Below are 22,507 nucleotides of genomic sequence, written 5' to 3' on the forward strand. Positions count from 1 at the left end.
TTGACCTTCACCATTTTACAAAATCGTATGAGCAGGAACCCCACCACCAAAACAGAATACTGTAACTGTAATTTACACCAGTATTGGCATGCATATTGAATATTACCGCAGGAGTAGTTGAAAATGCTTGGCACAATTTATAAATTGTAGAGAGAAGATATATTAAACTTCAGCCACATTTCACTATGGTGTAAAGATTAAACATAAACCTCTGTTGGTCACCAATATCCATCTTAGAATTCACTCCAATTTTGTTTTTCTGGGAGAAGCAAGTTAGAAGGTAAATACTTTGAGTCGGCCCCCAAGCTCATAAATTCACTGGGCTGTAATCCAACTCAAAAATATGATACACATAAGCCTACTGAAACCATTCTAATCTGTTCTGTACTGTGGCTTGGGAAATTCAATGTCTGACCTTTTAGGGCCTCTTTTCCAGCCATAGAACTATCAATACTGTATTGAGGTCTATAGATTTGCAACATTTCTGTAAAGCCAATGTACAGCTGTTGTGTGATGGTGTTTCTAACTAAACAAAAAAGTTTATTTTTGTAAACCCAGAGAAAGGTAAGCCTTTAATTATATGGTTACATTCATCACAATCAGATCATTACATAGAAATAAACATGTTAACTCTATATGCATCTGAAGTCTTAAAAGTAGGATTGGTCACTTAAAGAAACCAGCAAAGTATTCATTGTGCAGTGTGATCTTAAGCACATCTACTCAAAATGAAGTCTCATTCAGCTTAATGGACTTACTCCTTATTAAGTAAGTGAGCCTAAATTATGTACATTCTCCATCTGATACAGATTTTTACAATGAAGTATAAATTAGCAATGACACACCGTAATTTTTATATTTAAATTGATATCCTGCTTCTATGCCATGACACATTCAAAAAGACTTCCAACCAATTATTAAAAACACATAAACATACCATTATTTTTCTGAGATCAATATATGTTATGATAAAATCGAGGATCATGGTAAAATCATGTGCCTAAAGTGATCATTTTAAAAATGCAAATATAAAATAATAAAGGGGGTGGGGAACTTTTAAAAAGATATTTTGAATAATCAACATATTGATGCAGTTTAAACAGAGAAAATAAGAGAATGAGAATGCAGTGCAGAACTTCCCCCCTTATCTAGGGGAAGAAAAATTCCCATGCAGACAAAGGAAAATCCCTATCTATACCCACAAAGATCCTGCATGTATAGAGTGCAGAACCATGTATTTTAAGCATAAAATAAGGGTTTAGCATTTAACACAGACATTTCTAGCTCCTAATAACAGCTTGTAGTGATGGCTAGGAAAATGAGCTCAACGTTATTCCTGTCCCCTTATTTTGGAAGAGTAAGTTTTCCAGTGTACAGGAGCTTAGCACTGAACAATGGCCTTGCTAGGACATCTAAATAAGCCAAGTCTAACTCTTCTCCTGCCTTTCCAATAAAGTTTTCACAAATGATTAAAGAAGAAATAATTTAATCTTTAAGATCACAACCATCCAATCCTGAATTACTTACAGCTCACAGGAAAGTAATCTTTCTTCTGCCATAATTTGATTGAAGCTGCTTGTCTTGTTTTGTCCAAACACACACACACACACACACACACACTTTCACTATTTCCCATGTGCCTAGTATAAATTATCAGATGTCAAAATGAACAAAAAATGTGCTATCGGGCTGTCACCACCCAAAGTCCTAACGCCACATTGGCAGCTAAAAGTGTGCTGCCAGAGAGCAAAATTAAAAAGCCAATTAGCTCCCTGTTTTGTTTTTCAACAACCAGCGTGCTAAGAGTAGCTTCCAGGAAAGAGTTTAATATCCACTGTCCATCCAAAGCAAAGCAAGGGACTGCGTTGATTACAGCCAGCGCTCCAGAGAGGGAAATCAGATACCTGGTTAAAATTGGTTAAGGGGAATAAACAAGATTGCATTTTTATATTTTAAATATAACATATAGTCTAAAACTTGGAAACACAGTATTTCACCACAACTGTTTTAACATGAATTGTATTGTCCACATTAGAGAAAGACTGGTAATGGAACACATAAAAACCCAGGAAGTGCCACCAAAACATTGTATTTTAATATTTCTTTGATATAGCATGCCACCTTAACATCAATAAACTGGTCCCCCCCCCCAATGACCTGTGCCATTTATCTGTGCCATTTATATGTATCTGAACCATTTACATGTAAACTGGGAGTGCTGTATTCTTTGCATATAAAAGAACACATGGTGGAGAGGAGGAAAACCTGCCCTCATATTGCTGCATTCCATTTTAAAAGTTTTGATTCCCCCACCCCAACCCCAAGACCAGCTCGCTTTCTGTATTGGAGCTCAGCGGAAAACTCATTGCAGCAACAGAACACTGCAAGTAAAAGATTTGGCTACAGGAATGAGGTGGTTTCACTGCCATCCTCCACATATGCCTTTTCATGAAAAGAACAGCCCATGCCCCATCCTTGCTTTATGTACACACATGTGCTCTATTATAACATCTACATGTCTCTTGCTTCTGTGTACATATTTCTAATTCCACATTTCATACAGATCATCCTAGAGCAGGGTTCCCCAAACTTGGGTCTCCAGCTGTTTGTGGACTACAGCTCCCACTATCCCTAGCTAGCAGGGCCAGTGGGCAGGGACAATGTGAACTGTAATCCAAAAGCAGCTCGAGACCCAAGTTTGGGAACCCCTGTTCTAGAGAATAGACGAGGGTGTGCTTCTAACTTAGGAGACTGATCCAAATAAACCAAAAGCTGAGGTCTGGCCACACCATTTCTATTCCATGCCACAGTTATGATCATCAAAAGAACAAATAGCTTATCACTTAATTTACAGCCAAACCTATATACCATTCCTACTTATGTAGAGAAATTTATACCATATTTTTCGCTCCATAAGACGCACTTTTTTCCTCCTAAAAAGTATGGGGAAATACCTGTGCGTCTTATGGAGCGAATGGTGGTCCCTGGAGCTGGATTGCCCAGGGGCCAAAAGCAGATTGTGCTTTTTATTTTACAAAGAGAAAAGGGAGTGTTGAAAGGACCCCGCTCAGCAGCTGATCAGCAAGAGATCGGGAGAGAGATAAGAGTCCCGGCTCCCTTTCAGCCCCGCCCTCCTTTGTTGAATGTGCTGCAGAGGGAGGATGTTTGTTTCCCCAGGACATGTGACTGGCTGATTAGATTATCTGTCTACAAACAGTAGAAATGGCTCCCTTTCCTTAAGATTTTTTCAGAAATGTGAGTTAAACCCCATAAAAATGGGGCTTTTCCTCTTTGCTTTTCCCCCCTTTGCAAAAAAAGCTGCAAAACCTTTAGCTGATCCTCAAAAAAAAAAACCAAAAACAAAACAAAACAGGGCTTTCCCTTTTGCAAAAAAGCTGCAAAACCTTTATCTGATCCTAAAAAAAAACCCAGGGCTTTTCCCTTTGCAAAAAAAGCTGCAAAACCTTTAGCTGATCCTCAAAAAAAACAAACCAAAAACAAAACAAAACAGGGCTTTCCCTTTTGCAAAAAAGCTGCAAAACCTTTAGCTGATCCTTAAAAAAAGGCCTTTTGCCTTTGCAAAAACAGCTGCAAAACCTTTAGCTGATCCTAAAAAAAAAACCCCAGGGCTTTCCCCTTGGCAAAAAAGCTGCAAAACCTTTAGCTGATCCTTTAAAAAAAGGCCTTTTGCCTTTGCAAAAACAGCTGCAAAACTTTTAGCTGATCCTCAAAAAAACAACAACAACAAAACCAGGGCTTTTAGAGGAAGAAAACCAGAAAAATATTTTTTTTTCCTGGTTTCCTCCTCTAAAAATGAGGTGCGCCCTATGGTCCGGTGCGTCCTATGGAGCGAAAAATACGGTATATTGCTCACAGTATGGTGCTTATTTGCAAAGTGCGGTGAAATACGTTAATGGGTGTAATTTGTTACACCTGTCAGCGACAAGCACTATTTAGCATAGGCATGAAAGACTGCTGGACTTGGCAGTGTCTTGCATCCTACTGGTCTACCCATCACAGATACAGCCTTTCTAAGGGAGTTATGAACACATAAATTATTTAGTCAAATCTTAGCCTTCAGCTTCAACCCAGTTAAAGCAGCTAGAGCAGTAATGGGGAGCTGTGGCCCTGAAGGTGCTATCAGACTCCAATTCCCATGAGCTCCAGCATGGACAATGGTCAGGAATGATGGGAGTTGGAGTTCAACAACATCTGGAGGGCCTCAGGTTCCCCTACTTGACTGAGCATTGATAAAAAGATAAGGCAGTGCATAGAGTTGCAGGAAACTCCTTACTCCTCAGTAAGGCTGCATCAATGGTCGAGCTAAAGCATCTTTAACTTGCCAATGGCTCTCAGCCCTTGAACCGTTGAATACATCGCCTCAGGATTTTCCTAGTTTGCATTCGCACAGCAGTTTATTCCATTGCCCTGATGTTCCCCTAACTTCTAATTTCCAAGTTATATTTGAGCTTTCACACAACATAAAAGCCAATTCTGGAAATCTAGTGGGAACTAGCAGAAGTTCAGCACTCATTTCTGTGTTGATTGGTTCCAGAAATAATCCATTTGCAGCCCCATTAACCCAGAAAATCAGAGAAGTAAGGGGACAAAAATTGAGGGGGTATACTGGCACACAATTCTTTCTTGCTCTTTGTATGGGGGGTATCATGGGGCCAGAGGAATGCATGTGAGGATAGGGCTGGGGAGTAATGGTGTTCTCCATTGATGTTTGTTGTTGTGCCTCACCACAACCACTGGTATAAATGGAATATAGCACAACAATGGTTTAAATCCTTAGTTCAATAATGTAACAGGTACTGCAGTGTGAAAGGAACATTAGAAAACAGGACAGAAGTGCTAGGATTAGAATCTAAAAATATAACGCTATACTTCACATACCTTAGTGGAAACCCTAAGTGGGAAGCAATGTATAAATGTAATAAGCTTTAATTCTAAACTAAATCTACACAACCTAGATAAGAGCAATCTCTTTTTTGAAAAATCAAATTGTTTTGGTCCTCAAAAGTCCTTTTATGTATCAGACATATTTGCATTGTCTTCTCTAGAAAAGCTGACACAAATAACAAAGGATACTTGCAAAATGTTTCCATTACCACAGGCAGATCGATACTGAGGAAGCTGTGTCGAGGTACAAAACTGCTGAGACTCACTTTGAAGAATAACAGAAAAGAAAGTTTTACAAGCCTCCAAAAGTGAAGAACATTTTGGCAGAATACAAACATCTCTCATTTCTGAGCATTCATGACAAATATAGCTTTTGTTTCCCTACACTATTGCCAATGTAGTCATACATTAGTGAGCTCTATTTTATGAGAACATTCAGCCTAAGCATATGATGTGCTTGTGGCTACTTTACAATTGAGCAATTGTACTGCTTATTATGAAAGACTATACTGCAAATATTCTTATTTGAAGTACCACAGACACAATTATGACAGCAGAAAAGGCAGCAAGAAACAGGAAATGGATTTCATTCCAACACCTCATTTTTTTCTGCGTCAGAGCTTAACTTCAAGCTCAGAAGACATGGTAAGGAAGGTAAATGTAGGAAGAGGAATAATTTACATTGTTGAGAGCATTATCCCTACTCTTTGAGATTTGTTTTTAAGCCCAAAGGCACAAACTTTAAGCATTCAGAGAAGTCTGATTAAAAACACAATTTGCTGCCAGAATCAGGGCTTTCTTCTTCTTCTTCAACTTTTAGATCCCTGCTTCTTCCCAAGGGAGCCCAAAGTGGCAAAGCAGCACAATTAAATACAAAGTATATATAAAACATTTTTAAAAACATTAAGAACAACTAAAAACAATAATGTATTTTCACAGCTAATGATTTCAACTTTGCCAGGAACAGTATCTTTCAGCCTGGGTGAATTGTTTTAAAATTCCCCCTGAAATTTATAATGAGGGAGACAGATGTCCCTCACCAGGGAGGGCATTCCAGAAGTAAAGAACCACCACCAAGAAGGCCCTGTTATGGGTAAAGATATTAGTTTAAATAAATGACAGCAAGTTAGACAGCCTGTGGAAATCAAATGGAAGTGTGATATGGACACATCTAAAGATTTGGTAGCAATTTTCAGATACCTGAACCATACCACCTACGTAGGCCCAATTATCCGTTTATGCATCCCCAAGTATAAAATAGATTATATGAAAGGCATGCTTACAAAACAAAGCCCAATTTCTTTAAAGTTTAGAGAACTTTAAAGCTTTTCCATGTTGACACATCTAAGTTAGGTTTTTTTAAACACATGAAGCGGGGGCTTGGGCTAGATGACCCATGAGGTCCCTTCCAATAACTTCAATGACTGCAACTGCTCAAGGGGAGGAAGGAAGAGTGGAGTGCAGTTTCGAGTCTGACTCAGAAAACAGGCTCAAGAGCCATGGACACCCTGTAAGGGCTCTGACATATCACACAGATGAAGCACTGCTAAAGGTGGGCAGATGGCTGAATTCAACGGAAGCTACACAAGCAACTTGCCAACAAATTTCCTATGAAGTTTAGTTGCTCACCTGCTCAGCTTTGTTTATAATCTTCCCGCAAAATCATACCAACCTGTATATTGGAGATGCAGCGGGTGCCCAACAAACAGCATATCCATCTGAGGTGGATGTTTCACTCGGATAAGCCTTGTATGGTTTTCCAGAGAAGGGGTCACACACAAACTTGGAACAAACTCCCTCCGGCAATCCGTATTGGTTCGGCAAAGTTGGCTGGCCTCAATAGCTTTCCGTGCTGGCAGACAGGCATACTGGACCTGGGATGTTAAATAAACATTCAGGTAGAGTCTTTGAGGGACCCAGGTGGCGCTGTGGGTTAAACCACAGGTTCTAGGGCTTGCTGATCAGAAGGTCAGCGGTTCGAATTCCTGCCACAGGGTGAGCTCCCATTGCTCGGTCCCAGCTCCTGCCCACCTAGCAGTTTGAAAGTACGTCAAAGTGCAAGTAGATAAATAGGGACCGCTCCAGCGGGAAGGTAAACGGCGTTTCTGTGCACTGCTCTGGTTCGCCAGAAGTGGCTTTGTCATGCTGGCCACATGACCCGGAAGCTGTCTGCGGACAAATGCCGGCTCCCTCGGCCTATAGAGCGAGATGAGCACCGCAACCCCAGAGTTGGACACGACTGGACCTGAGGGTCAGGGGCCCCTTTAACTTAGAGTCTTTAACAATGGAAGAAGAGCTTGCTGGATCAGGCCAATGGCCCATCTAGTCCAGCATCCTGTTCTTACAGTGGCCAGCCAGATGCCTGTGGAAAACCAGCAAGCAGGATTTGAGTATGAGAGCCCTCTCCCCTCTACTGTGACTTCCAGCAACTGCTATTCAGAAGTATTGCTGCCTCAGACCATGGAGGCAGAGCATAGCCATCATAACTAGTTAGTAGCAATTGATAGCCTTCTCCTGCATGAATCTGTGCAATCCTTTTACAAACTCACCCAAGTTTGTGGCAATCACTGCATTCCGTGAGAGCAAGTTCCATAGTTTTATCTATGTGCTGTGTGAAGAATTGTTTTTATATGTTCTGAATCTTCCAACATTCAGCTTAATTGGCTGTCCATGAGTTCTAACATTACGAGAGAGAGAAAAGCTTTTTTTTCTATCCACTTGCTCACATGTCGCCTCTTTCCTTTTCTCTAAAGTGAAAAGTCCCAAATGTTGCAACTTTTCCCCATAAGGGAGTCAATTAATGTGCACATTCACAAGCACTTTTCACTGCATGTGTCTTCTTCAAACACGAAGTTGGACTTTAGGGAATGGCTGTGAACAAGTTATTCTAGTTTTGACATGCATTTCCCCTTTATCACCACTTGCTCCAAGCTACAACCCCACAGGCATACATGATCTTCTTGACATTACTTATTAAAATAATTTATGAACTATCTTTCATCTTAAAAAGAAATGCTGAGGCAGTTCAGACACACACACACACAACTCCCAGTGACAAAATATTGCATTAAAACAAAGTTAAAAATATTGATCAGAGTAACCAGGCCAAGTAAAACCAGGTAAAACAGGTATTTTCCATTGTTGGCAGAAACATACAACAGTTAGAGCCTGCCAGATCTCCACAAGTTGTTCTAGAAAGTAGTTATCACCGTGGAGAAAGTAATCACTCTACAACACTGTAATTATGGGCACGGCAGGCTGTGAGGTGGTTAATAGGACTTATTTTGCAGGCCACAGCTGCTGCACTGGACCATATGGAAGAAGGCTTTCTCTCTAGAAACCTGGCCCCAAGTTGTTTAGGACCTTCAAAACCAGTACCCACCCTTAAACTTAGTTAAATGGCTGCCAGTTTAGTTCTCTTAGCTCAGGCCTTAAACGTGTGTGTCAGGAGGTCACTGCAATTTGTTTGCACGTAGGAAAGGATTCAAATGGTTATATAAACAGAAGAAGTATGACTGCTCAACTTCCTTATTTCTGTTTCTCAAGTACACAGATTGTGTCATGAGGATAATATGTTTACAACTGGATTAATATGCCAAGTTCAGTTTAAGAGCCCGACTCCAACATTTCAAAACAAACCTTGTGGTGCATGTCAACCATATATATTGGTGTTTGGATCTGACAGTTTGCACAGCTAACTTACCAACTGACCGTTTAAGTTATTACTGTATGAAAAGCAGACGTCTGTGAGGCTGTTGTTGCTACAACATTCAACAGTGCCGTCAAGTCTTTTAAAACCTAAAGAGAAACACAACTCATTATTAGATTTTCAGAAATCACAGCTTCCTAGATTTGTACTCCTGAGTGAAAGAAATGAAAGACTCAACAGCCACCACTATCCTTCAGAGAAGGCACAGTTCTCTGTGACGGCTTCATGCTTTAGTGAGAAATGTTGCCATCAATCATGGTGGAGTTATTTCTCCCATATACTTTTGTGAAGGTTTTTTGAACAGAAAAAATACAGTTCAATTGGAACATCTAGATACTTTCAAGGGCACTGAAACCAAGTTTGGGGGATCATGCTGAATAAACCCACTTGAGCCCTTGCCTTTGAAGCTGTCTCTGTATTCTAAAGTATTCAGCTGAATTAATGCTGATGCATACAAGAGCCTTCAGATCTGTTATTCTGAGCAAGGGTAAAGGATCTGTAAATGGTTATATCCAGAACCCTTACAAAATTACAGTTACTAAGGGTTATTAGCAAACACACATGGACAGACAAGTTGACTGAAAACTAACCTATGTCTGCAATAAAGTTGTGGTATAGCCATAGCTAAATCGAATTACATTTATCAATGCAAGTTAAATAGACATATGCTTGCTGAGTATTTTTACATGCACAGCTACAAAATATTTTAAATCACAAAGGCTCCATTTATTTAGATTCATGTTTTTATGCTGATCTTTTTTTGGCCAGAGGAGAATCTCAAAGCTATTTTACCTGTATAACAGTAGCATAATGAAAAACTGTAATTAAAGTTTATACATTTTTCACCACAGACATAAAAATATATAAATCCTAGGAACTCAAGGAGCCAACTTGTGGATACAGGACAAGAGATGGGTGGAGATGGGGAACACCCTCTTGTCATTTTCTAACTGGCACGATGCTACATCAGAAAAGAAAAAGAAGTGATGGAGATCTTGGATAACTAATGAGTTGTTGTTGTTTAGTCTACTACTAATGAGTAGTGAAATGTTATTTTGTGCAGTGTACACTTAGCCTCATAGCCCGAAGTTATAAAATGCTCCTGCTAAGACAGCCTAAAGGGCGCAATTTGTGCCACCACAAATTGTGCTCACCCACTTAGATGGACTTCAACATCACTGCTGTTTTGAGAATATGATGGCACAGATGAGGGGTGTAAAGAGCCCAGAAATAGCCCTTTATGACAGGCATCCCCAAACTCAGACCTCCAGATGTTTTGGGACTACAACTCCCATCATCCCCGATCACTGGTCCTGTTAGCTAAGGGTGATGGGAGTTGTAGTCCCAAAACATCTGGAGGGCTGAGTTTGGGGGTGCCTGCTTTATGAAGTATCCTATCAGCTACTTAGGAAGCCTATGAATTTAGAAACAGCTCTACAAGGCCAAATCCTTATTCTACAGTAGTAATGTCCCACTGTTGAGCAGGACAAAGGGAGATGCATCTGCCCCATTTGCCAAGGTTAGGCTGCTCTTACAGTTGTCAGGGTGCAGACTACGGTTTGCACTGCAGAAACTAAAACCACATGGCTGGGTTACTCATCTATTTGTTATCTGGCTTTGATCCATCTTAAACAGGCAGCCACAGAAAGAATGTACTACTAGGCAGGCAAGATATATGCACAGGCATTTGTTTAGATACTTAAATATTTCCAAAACCAATTTTCAATGGAACCTGGTGGCTAACAAATTCAACATCACAATGGTATTAAAATATATAACAATCCCCATTCCAACCCTGATCACAAGATTAAAATATTACCATAAACCCCAAAACCCTAATACAAATTCCAAGACAGCCATCAGAACTAAAGTGTCAGATGCAATAGGGGAAAAAATGGCCAAAGGCCTCGTTTTTACCACCCTTAAAATGACTAATAATAACAACAATCAACAACATAGAAATGACTATACCTCTAGATGGGTAGCTTAGCTGTTGTAGAACTGATGATTTTATGCAATAGCCTGTTTGTGGCTTCAGATAGATCTTTCCCAGGCAGGAATTCCAGTCCTCCACACTATGAACTGAGCAGTCTTGCAGACTGGTGACAAGGTCACCAACAAAAAGCCCTCTGGGCCCATTAGCAGGAGACTCCTAAGTGCAATAAAACATGAAGCTGTAAAACCTGTATGCGCCCTTGTCCCAAATAGTGCCTGGATCTCTCCGTCTTTTGCCATTCTTCCAAAATACAGAAGGAGTAACATCTCTAATGGGAGGGGAACAAAGAATATTTCCTAAAAATAAAATTAAAGAGGACTATGGCTGTGCGCAGACCACAGTCAATACACACTTTGGATTTCATGAATTGCTATCACGCAAGATATGAAGAAAAATTAAAAGTTTTGACAAAAGATGAGACAGTGCAATCGATGCATCTCAGTTAGCCAAGCGCCTTAATGCGAAAATGTCCATTCTGGGGTTCATTTTGCTGCCATCTGTCTCCCAAAAGACCCCCCAAAAAACCCACCTCAACAATTCCCTGCCTTCCAGAAGAAGTACAGCAACTTTCTAAAGTGTTGTATCAACAATAAACTATTTAATATTAGGCCAAGGACAAATTTCCCTGTGACGATGACTGCACTGGAATGTATGTACAGTGGTGCCTCGCAAGACGAAATTAATTCGTTCTGCGAGTGCTGTCGTATAGCGAAAATTTCGTCTTGCGAAGCACCAACGGGGGAAGAGCAGTTTGACGGGGGGGGGGGAATCACGAAATTTTTTTGTCTTGCGAGGCAAGCCCATTGGAAAATTCGTCTTGCGAGACAGCCTTTCGCTAGCGAATGCCTTTCGTCTAGCGAGTTTTTTGTCTAGCGAGGCATTCGTCTAGCGAGGTACCACTGTATCTATTTCTGTTGGGGAGCTTCTTTTTCAGGCCCTTTGCTTCAATTATGATTACTTCTGATTTATTATAGCTCAGTTGGTAGAGCATGAGACTCTTAATCTCAGGGTCATGGGTTCAAGCCCCACGTCCGGCAAAAGATTGCTGCATTGCAGGGGGTTGGACTAGATTACCCTTATGATCCTTTCCAACTTCACGATTCTATGATTATCTCCCAGTCTTATTGTTTCATCACATGAATGCACCACCCTGCGCCATCAAAGGGCCGCTGCCCATCCCAGTATGCAACATCAATTTGGCCAGAGGCAGTCTCACTGCGCTGTCTACTACTAGTCCACAGTCTCTGCATCAGGACTTAGCATAACTGGTCCTACGAATTTTCTAAGGAAGCTCCAGTGGCAACAGCATATTGTTTCTGGCTCTAGGACAAGGAGTACTTTGAATGGGTCAATTAACATGGAAAATTTAGCAATTAGTACCATATTATGGAACAGGGATGAGCAATTTCACCCAGCCCCAGGGCTCCATGAAGCAGCGGCACCAAAAAAAAATCAAGTTTCCCAGCACAAACACTTTTGAAGAGGAGTGAAAGAACTGCAGGGCTTGGCTTAATAGATTATGGAGGACTCTTTCTAAATACTGAGTTATTCATGGCTCTTACCTCTGTGAGTTCAGTGACAAGTGCCCCAGCACCAGTGTAATAAAATGGGAAAAGAATAGCTGGCAGGAAGAAGAGAACCACAAGACTTGCAACTCCAAGCACAAAGTTATGCCAGACTCCTATAAAGACAGAAGGAGCGTATATGTTAAGAAAGAAAACCCACGCTGGCTACCGATGCAACGAACAGCAGATGAAACAGAATCTTAATTTATTAGAACTGGCTTCTAAATTTACTACAATGACAAACTGTTAAGTAGAGAAGAATAAACCATCCAAGTTATACGTCAAGACGGAAGGTTTTAAAATTAAGATCTCAAAGACAAAGGCTACACAACCCTAACCCCACTTACATGGGGGAAATCCCCATTGAATGCAATAGGGATAAAGTCTGGATAGATGTGGTTAAGACTGCGCTGTAATGTGCCAGCCCTGACTAAGGCTGTACCTGGCAGAACTTCCAAGGCAAACGCCGCATCACTCTTAATAAACAATGGACAAAGCAGCAGCGCACAAGAATAAATAATGAATGGGAACCAATCCAGCCTCAAACACAAAGGGGCCATTGCTGCAATGACGATAGGTGGGGTATGTGAAAGGGATCCCAAAGGCAAGATTGAAGTCTGAATGAATACTGAACAGACCTAAGTTAACCTTTGAAAAGCGACCACATGATTCACAGCATGTCAGAAGAACACTGTTCAGAAGGATGGGAGAGATAGCAAGGACTTGCAATAAAGAGTACGCTTTCATAGCTTCTGGGTGCCATAGCTAGTTCCTTCAAACTCAACTGATCCATCCACACAAGGAGTACAAATACAGAAGGGTCACGTGTTGCTAGACCACCCTGCACACTATTATTTGGACATCTGTTTGAGAGCTAGATTCGTGTAGCAGCCAGGAGTGTGAGCCAGAAGACTATTGGTTCAACTCTCGCCTCGCCCAAATCACAAACTTTTAGCCCGAGTCCCCATCTGTACTTGAAGAGGGCAATGCTATCCTACTTTACAAGATTGTCCATGTAAGTGAGAATTAATATATACATATTATTGACAAAAAAAATGAAAACAGATATAAGTACAGTGGTGCCCCGCTAGACGAAAATAATTCGTTCTGCGAAATTTTTCGTCTAGCGGGTTTTTCGTCTTGCAGAGCGGCAATGGCAGCCGCGCTCCGCAAAACGAAAAAAAAAAGACGAGAATTTTTCGTCTTGCGAGGCAGCCCCATAGACTTTTTCGTCTAGCGGGGCAGCCTTCCGCTAGACGAATGCCTTCGTCTAGCGAGTTTTTCGTCTAGCGAGGCATTCGTCTAGCGGGGCACCACTGTAATTGCTAAGTGTTTTATCACTATTACCAGTTTCAACTGGGCTTGCTTTCAAGTAACTGTGCCAAAATTGCTGTAGCAAAAGAGTTTAACATAAGCAGTAAGGCTCTACATCAGAGGAGACCAACTTGTGGCCAGCAGATGTTGCTGGGCTCCAACTCCAATCAGCTCAAGCCAGCACAGCCAATTTTAAGGGATGTCCAAAACATTTACTACCAATCATTTAAAAAAAAACAACCCAGAGAGGTTTACAACAATTATACACAAAGGTATGCAATAAAAACCAAATTAAAAAAGTTAAAATCAGAAATTACGGTAGCTACTATAGAAAGATACGTTCTTAATCTCATGACAGAATAGAAAAGTTTCATCAAGGAATTTGGCATAGAAGGCACCTGCTGAATCTCTACTGGCAGAGTATTCCACAGGACTGGGCCATTAACACTAAAGGCTCAGTTTGATGTTATTGTCAAATGAGCCTTGACAACTCAGGACATGACTAATGACGCTCCTGCAGATGATCTGAAAAGCCAGGGGTTAGCCATCCTTGCTCTATAGGGGAGGGGGGATTGCTCGGTAATTTCTTTTTGCAAATATAGCTCAGCAAAAGAAAAAAAAGAAAAGAAAAAAGCCTCTATGAAGGGGCAAGTCTCCACATTATCACCCCATACCCTGGATGTGAATTGTGAACTGTCAACGCAGACAAACCCACATACCACTTTGGCATGTCTTTCTTTTTCATAGAACATTTTCCCTGACCGGAGGTGTAATTCTTATTTCACATTTCAACCAACAAGTTATTGCAGAAGCCAAAAGTAATTAAACCTGATGACAGATGCTTGCTATAAATGCGTTTTTACATCATCCTTGCACTTCAATCCCAATTTTCATTTCTTCGGATTTCCTTGAGGCTTTGAGTTGCCATGAAGAAAGTAAAACAAACCAGCCTGTTTATAATTGTGTAGCTAAGGGTTTGTCTACATTTCCATTACTAGCTGGCTTTAATAATAATATTCTTCTCCTTAGAGTGTTTTAAATCACATCTGTCTTAAAACTAAATTGGCACATAAATTTAGCCAGAACGCTAATCCTCCTTGCTCGTAAGCAAAGTATCCATGAACGCTCAAATTAAATGGGTGATTGAGCCATCTTATTTTCCATTTGAAGCCATCCCAACACACAAATTTTGCTCTTAACAGTCTATTTCAATTAGCAAGACAGATTGTATTCCACCATACATCTACCTGTTTTTCTTAAACAACAACCCATTGCTGGCATGATTGTTCTTGTAGAGCTAAGATGCATTTGTTGTTGACAACTCCAGTACCTTTGATTACAGGCCCCGATGTATTAAGCTTGAAGGAGTATGGATACACAGCCCAATCTAGAGATTTATGAGCCCAGAGATCTAGATTTAGTTCCGGCCTCTGCCCACCAAACAGATAATCAGTGGGAGGGAAGAAAGAAACAACCAGATTTATTTTCGGCCCACCTGGGAGAAGATGGAAGGAACCTGATCAGCACAGCAGGTTACTGCTACATAGGACCCCTTGATTCACTGTGGAAGTGGGAGCAGGGAAGCTATATACAGAGACATTGCAAATTTGTTGCAGCTTGCATACTCACAGAAAACACTATCTACATCAGATATTTAGGGCTACAGCTTCCATCGTGCTAGAGAATTTGCAGGGCACCTGGTTAGGGAATGCTTATGTACATGCACATCTGCTGTTGTATTAGGTCAGACTCATTGCTTGGCAACACAAACCTCTACATATCTGCTCAAGGTATTTTTGCACAACTTTTTTTCCTTTTACTTTTTTTTAATGCAGTCAAGTTTCCCGCATTTGGGAAAATCACAGGGGTCAGCACATCCGCAGTGCAATGGATGAGCCTCACCTTAGGAAAACCTCCTTCATGATAAGGTAAGTATTATCTTTGCACACCTCAGCTCCAAAAGACTTTGAACAGCTCCAAGGCTTATGTGATAACTAAACAACTCATCCTCCAGTGCTCTACCGGGCACTTCCAGATTCCATCTGCAACACTGAAATGTTCTAAGGAACACACAGCACAATTTATGCTATACGTTAACAAAAGGGCAAGTTATTTTACCTGCACAAAATATTCTCAGCTGCTGGATTGGGGAAATGAGTTGCAAGTGGGTGGTGAACAGATCAACAAACGCCCCTGGATAAACAATAAATATAAAGATTCCAAATCCGTTGAATCGAACCTGCTCTCTAAAAGAAAAGGGAAGAAAACAAATTTGCAACACTGAATCAATTATTTATTAAAAAAATATTTGTATACTGCCTGTCAGGCAAGTTTTTCCAGGCAGTGTACAGTCATAAGAAATACAAACAAATATGCAATTATGATTAAAATTAGAAAACAATCAGTAGCCAGATAAACAAAAAAAAACCCATAGCAGTAAGCAAAAAGCCCAGGAAAACAAAAAGGTTTCCAGCATGCATCAAAATTGTAATAGCTGATGCATTCTGGGAGAGCTGGAGGTGATTCCAGAGTATGGGTGCCACCACTAAATAGGCTCTCTTCCTGGTTGTTGCCATCTGGACACCTGCAAGATGTGGCACATCTTGATTGCAGTGACCCTACAAGTCTATATGGCAGAAAGTGTTCTCTCAGGTAACCTGGCCCTGAATTCTATAGGGCCTTGTAAGCTAATATTAACAGCTAGAACCTGGTCCAGTAGTCTATGGTGCTGTGGTCTGAGTGTTGGACTTGAACTTGGGAGAGCAGGGTTCAATTCCAAACTCTGCCATCAAGCTCACTGGGTAACCTTGGGCCGGTCACAGTCTCTCAGCCTAGCCTATCTCACAGGGTTATTGTGAGGGGGGAAATGTATGCCACCTTGAGTTCCCTGGAGGAAAGGTGGGATAGAAACATACCAAATAAATTAATAGGCAGCCTTCCAGTCCTTACAATAGCCCTGTAAGGCACGTTAGTATTATAATGTTGTACATGAGAAAGTGCAGCTTGCCTAGTAATCTCAAGGTAGAGGCAAGTGTTGAACAAGAGACTTCACAGCTCAGTCTCTGCACCAACTCTCTGGACAGAGAGTGGATTTTAAGAGAGAAAGCCAGAACAACAACTTTGAATGTGTCAATAAGGTAAAATGGGTGGCAGAAAGAATAAGGAGGCTGCCAAGAACCTGAGAGTTAAGAGGTGTGATTGAAGGAGATTAATGAAGAAAGGAGATGATTCATTACTCTGGGCCAGACCCCCCTTTTATTAATAGCAGAAGCAATCCCTGTCCTATCAGGCTCACAGCAGGTGTTGAAAGCTGAAAAAGAGAACAGTCAGAAGCTGGCTCTGCAGAGTTTGGGCTGCCATCTTTCACTGCAGCTGTCCAGACAATGACTGGTCTTCTTTCCAATTTACCTCATGAAGCTTCAGGGCCTACTAGGAGCAATTGGGGTTAACTGTAGTGAAGGCTTTACACAAGTGTCCCAAGGATGTTTGGAAAAAGGAAGCTTGTGGATATCCACCTCAGAAACTAATTTCAAAGACTGCAGCTTTCTGTCACCTCATCCCCTTGCTGAATCTCATTTCAGTTGAGGGGAGGTTAAGTTAATGCTCACTATAAGCTCACATGGTATCATATTCACACATAATTAAATCCTCCAGAAACTTTTCTCATCACACACAAAAAAAGAAAAAAGTGGATTGCATTACCGGATAGCTGCCACCCCGTGGCCAACTTCATGTATGATACCGCTGATAAGGATAGCTGTGAAGAAATAGGACAGCTGGCTGATGGGAAGATTTACACCAGGCACCTGTTTTCACAAGACACAAGAAGATACGGGATAGCAAGCTAGGCAAAGACAGGCCCTTATGTCCCACCTTTCTCTTCAAGGAGCTCAGGGAAGCTTATGTGCAAGTTACTCCATTTTTATCCCCACAAAAATCCTGTAAGGTAGGTTATATGGTTATATGGTGGGGATAGGGCTCAGTGTCACTAACTCCAGCCCAGGGCTCCCTGTCCCAATTCCTTCACTTTATCCATTACACCACCTGGTTCTCGTGCTACATAACTGGCTCTGTCTATGATGAAACTACGGGAAACCTATAATAACAAACATCCAAGCATTCTCCAGTTAGTTCCTTATCCTAAAACAGAATTATGCCATTCCGAATTTCAAGGCTGCAGAGAAGACTGGGCCCAACAAAATCTACTGCTTTGGCCTAGCAGTAAACCTCACAGTGGTTGTTTGAGGCTTGCTAAAAGGATGGTGCTCTCCATCATTTCTGAGTGGGCCTCATAAAACAGCAAGAATGTGCTTTTCCTCAAGCCAAGTGGTAACTCCACAAGACCACAGAAAATCACGTTTCATCTGTGAAACATGTCCAGGTAGAAGGCATGCGTGTAAAAAATGTAGCTCCTTTTTTATCATTCAGCATTTATTGTTGTGTTGCATGCTTGTTGTGATGGCAAATAAGACAACATATGAAGTGTATCCTTAATTCCCTTGTCTTAGTAACTCCACAAGCAACTTTACAGTTCTATACATGTCTACTCAGAGGTAAGCCCCACTGGGTTGAATGGGACTTATGCTCATATAAGTACGTATAAGATGGCATGTACATAAATAAGAATGTATATAAATTATTTGAAAGGGATGCATTTGGACACATAAAAGTAGGGCCTTTACATCAGCTACTCCAAAATTGTGGTACGGTCCTCTCCAGAGGTGCTCAGCTTTGCATCATTGCTAGTACCGTTAATTTAATATATAAAAAAAAGGATTGCCCTTGTTGAATAAAGTGCTCCCCACTCTGGACTACTATTCTTAATTCTGTGTCTGATTCACATTGTATTTTCAGCTATTATAAGCCACCTTGGCAAGGTGATCTAGAAACAGTTTTAAGTAAAATTATATATGTATTTTAAAATGCTAGGTTTGGAGACACCCTCTATTGAAAAGGAGATGCCTTCTTTGGAGGTACTGGTTTAAGATTGCAGTCCAATGCTTAAATTGTAAGTAGAGCAATAAAACTCACCACAACTTGCAGCATCTGATCATTCTGGCCAGCAGGCGCTTCACTTAGCATCTGAGAGAGTGTCTGCATCAGTGTCTTCCCGAGGAGAATAACAGAACCAAACATAGCAGCTATGCCAAAAAACATTCCCGCAGTAAACCTGAAATGAAGGTAGAAATGCTGTCATAATATAATCTCAGTAGTGGACTCCTAAACTGTGATGATGCTTTGTTGGAACTTCCCAAACACCAATGAGAGCACACTAGTGGGCACTGAAGCCCTGCTTCCACCCTCAACATCAGATGCCAAGACCAATTTGGCATACCCAACCAGTACATTCACTATTTAGCCACAGGGGTGTGGAATCTTCTTAGCCCAAAGGTCGCATTTCCCTTCTGGGCAAGCTTTTGGGGTGCAGGGTTACAATGGGCAGAACAACACATGTGAAGCTTTACCTTTCTACACTAATCTAGTTTCTTCACGCTCTCTAACCTCCTTCTAGACAAGCAAGAAGCATTATCAGAGTACCAGAACACATTCCAGCCAAGCAAAAACACTCCAGGAAGATGTAAAGCAGAGCTGGTGATGTAAAACAAAGCTCAGAAAGGTGTGTGCACCAAAGACCAGATAGAGGGACTTGGGGGAGCGCATTTGGCCCCTGGGCCTGAGGTGGCCTGTCCCATTTTACAGGGCAACTGCCTTATCACTCCTAAGTCTTCAATACCAGCAGCATGCTATTGCATGTGAAACAAGTCACATACACACATAAAAAGGCTATTCAAGTCTAAAACAAAAGGCTATTCTATTTAGCTATAAAATATTGTGTAAGCAATCAGTCTCAGAATGGTAACTGTTATTGCTAGCAGGATACAAAAGAATTTCCAGTAATTGTCTCACTAAAGCCTGAACTATAGTTCTAAAACAATACCATAGATAAAGAACTCTGGGCTTCCATCTTCCCCAATTGTAAAACAGGCGGTTGAAAAGCGCCGTCTGCCATCGCATGTGAAACGGAGAGATGGTTAAACCATAGTATGTGAGCCAGTCTTCGTAAGATGTCTTCAGGGAGGAAGAGGACTGTAACAGAAGGGGGAAAGCAGTGAGACATAGAAGGTATTTCACAGGAGTATTTCAGGCATCTCTATTGCAGCCATCACATTTTATTTTGTGCTTTGTTCTCCCGCTGTCCATGTTGCATTTGCTAGCTCTGTTTATACTCTCCCACTCCAAGGACGGGCTGTTCTTTAGGTCAGGTAAAAACAAACAGTTACAGTTGTATACCCTTAGAACTTATGGACAGACGCAGCTGTACAATTTTACACATCATTAGCTTTAGTCTAATATACGTTGAACCTGAGCCAATGCGGCGGTGTGGGGAGTCAGACACAAATATAGTGTCACACACCCAATCTATGAAACTCACTTCCAAAATTAAAAGTTAAAAACATAACTTTTCAAAAAGAAGACAAGGCACACTTCTTAAAATTTAGAAAAATCAATAACTGCTAGAGTCCAAGAGTGAACAGCAAATCACAGAATCATTTACTAGAATGTGCTACTAGTATCACTTATTTTATTTATCTATTATATACATGTATCACCTTTTCTTTCAAAGAGTTCATCTTCACAACAACCCTGTGCAGTAAGTTAGGCTGAGAGCTTAGTGACTGGCTAAGGTCACCCAGTAAGCTTCATGGCTGGGTGGGGATTTGAACCCTGGTCTCCCAGGTCATAGTCCAGCACGCTAACCATTATACCACACTGGCTCTCATGCTGTGTGTGTATATATCTCTAATTTTGCATAGGTATCATTAGGTCCCTGTGCAGCTCTGCTTCCTGTGCACAATGGGCATAAATAGGGAGCTCGGATACAGATTCCTGACTCCATGTGAAGAGAGGCATGGTGGGTAAAAATGCAAAAGCATGGTGGACCGGGACTTCATCTGTAGGAAAAGGAGCGTATCCCAAGACTTGGAACAATCAGTCTTATTTCTCTTGTGGCACTATAAGCCGCACGACAGGCAAGCATTGAACAGGAAAGGCAACTGGACAGCTGCACTTGCTGAATTTCTGCCTGACCTTCTTGCAGCAGTTAAGGGCTCTGTCGCGGGGAAAATGGGAAGAATCACTCCTATATCCGTACATCGCCTTTCATTTCAGCAACTCCCGCATTACACGCCCCCTAGTGACGGAGCGTGTGTACGGAGGCATTCGAGTGTGTGCGTGCAAAATCTAGAATTTAGATTATAGGAAGGAAGGCGTATTGCAATCGTTGGAGATGCCACTATAGTCTTATATTTGCACCACCCATACAGTTTCCTCTTTCTCTAACCTTAAGCAAGTTAAGTATCGTTCTAGAGTTCCCAGAAAAATTCCTTCTCTAGCAACGAGGCTGGGAAAGCGCCCCTCTCACCTTCAATGCGGTGTCGGCCAGGTATACGGCACACCAGCCCCCCAGCACGCAAACCACCACGGGCATCGGGATCATGTCAGCAGCAGAAACGACACGAAACCAGCAAAACGAGCCAAGCAAAAAAATTGATCCCTTTACACTCCGGAACAAAGCGTCACACGGAACCACAGCGCACCAAGCACATTTCTTGAGCAGGAGGCTTCCGGATGCAGCACCCGGAAAACACGTGCCGCGTGCGGAGCATTCCCTACATTCCCCTCCTAAGCATGTCTATCAACACTTCGGGTTCCCATTTGCAAGCGGTAGAATTCTCCCTGTGCAAGGGAAGTATGAATAAAATTATACAGTGTATATAAAACTAAAAGCAAACTTCCTTCGGGTGCAGCACTTTGCGATAATAGCGCTCTCCTTGGGGGAGGGGGGGTATGTAAAGGTTGATTGTTCTGTTCTTTTCTTTGCCCTGTTCATACATTTTGGGATTTTCCCCGATGGGGCTCTTGACTTTAAAAGCCGCGTGACGAAAGTGAAATAACAAAGAAAAAGGAACAAATCGTCTCCTTTTTGTTGCCCCTCGCCCAGGCTTTTACAAGCTATGCCTAGTTCTGTACTGGAGAATGGACTTAAGAAGTTCGCATGCTTTCAGAGTGTGACACAGGCAGAAATGCAGCAGGAATACCCGCTCCTTTGTCAAAATATAGTGGCGAGGAGGCTAAACCTTTTAAATTTCTACCTGCTGGGCATTTAATAATAATCATCATCCCCCTCAATCTGTGATGTCAAATGAGCAAAAAAGGGTTTTGATAGGAGATGAATAGATAAATATTTAAAATCTACAGGTCTAAGGCACATAAGTTATTAAAAGAGGGAGCATTTGCCATCTTTAGATCGGCTGATTTTTATTTTTGCCTGCCGGGTCTCGTCGTGGGGCATTTTAAAGCACAGCAGCTCAGACAAAGACAAAAAAACAGTCACTGACTCTTAGCGTCTTTTCTGTTTCTTTAAGATTGCACTCCACGAACCCGAAGTGCAGGTTCCAAACTAACGTTTTACCCGACTGTTGCCCCGGAAACAAAGAGAGACGGCGCCTTCTGCTCGAGCGCGTGCCTGGATCTTGTTGCGGGATGAGAAATGAATTTGCGGTGGGAGCAAAAGGGAATTAATTATCAATCTGATTTACAATAAAAGAAAGTGACGTTGCTGATTATTATTCTTTAAAGGAAGCAGTTCTTTCAAATTTAGTGCTTCCTAGGAATGCGGAGGTGCGGGGCTCTCCTGAACACGTTCATTTTTAAAGTACAGTAACTTGCCCACGTCAATCAAAAGCAGGGAATCCGCCCACCGTTGAAGCTAATTTGGCTAGAGGCGGAGCAGCCCAGTTCATTTTCCTGCGCGCTGATTGGCACAGCGTCGGGCCAACCAAGTGCTATCCCGATTCCTGTTTTCAATGGATCCTGGGAATCGTAGTTTTGTGACGGTGTCGACAATGTGGGATTAGGCTAGGCTAGGGCCTTCTCCTTGGAACTGTATTTCCCAATAGAAGCCCTGGCGCTCTGGCATATGAGGCCCGGGATTGCTACCCGTATGCAACATAATCT

The 22,507-nt window shown here is 41.6% G+C and overlaps 1 protein-coding gene and 1 pseudogene across 1 annotated transcript; both read right to left on the reverse strand.

The window, feature by feature from the left end:
• Positions 1-514: 514 nt before the first annotated feature.
• MBTPS2 (membrane bound transcription factor peptidase, site 2) lies at positions 515-21,136 on the reverse strand. Its single transcript, XM_033147262.1, has 11 exons — positions 20,913-21,136; positions 19,428-19,576; positions 18,521-18,659; positions 17,192-17,295; positions 15,608-15,735; positions 12,173-12,291; positions 10,586-10,766; positions 8,609-8,703; positions 6,578-6,779; positions 5,095-5,170; positions 515-1,904 (listed from the first exon to the last, which is right to left on the reverse strand). Exons 1-11 carry the CDS (start codon positions 20,985-20,987, stop codon positions 1,682-1,684), a joined length of 1,491 nt encoding a protein of 496 aa, XP_033003153.1. The 5' UTR covers positions 20,988-21,136; the 3' UTR covers positions 515-1,681.
• On the reverse strand, positions 15,315-15,425 carry LOC117046142 (annotated as a pseudogene).
• Positions 21,137-22,507: the final 1,371 nt, after the last annotated feature.

The sequence above is a fragment of the Lacerta agilis genome, chromosome 4 (assembly GCF_009819535.1).
Source record: "Lacerta agilis isolate rLacAgi1 chromosome 4, rLacAgi1.pri, whole genome shotgun sequence".
NCBI lineage: Eukaryota > Metazoa > Chordata > Lepidosauria > Squamata > Lacertidae > Lacerta > Lacerta agilis.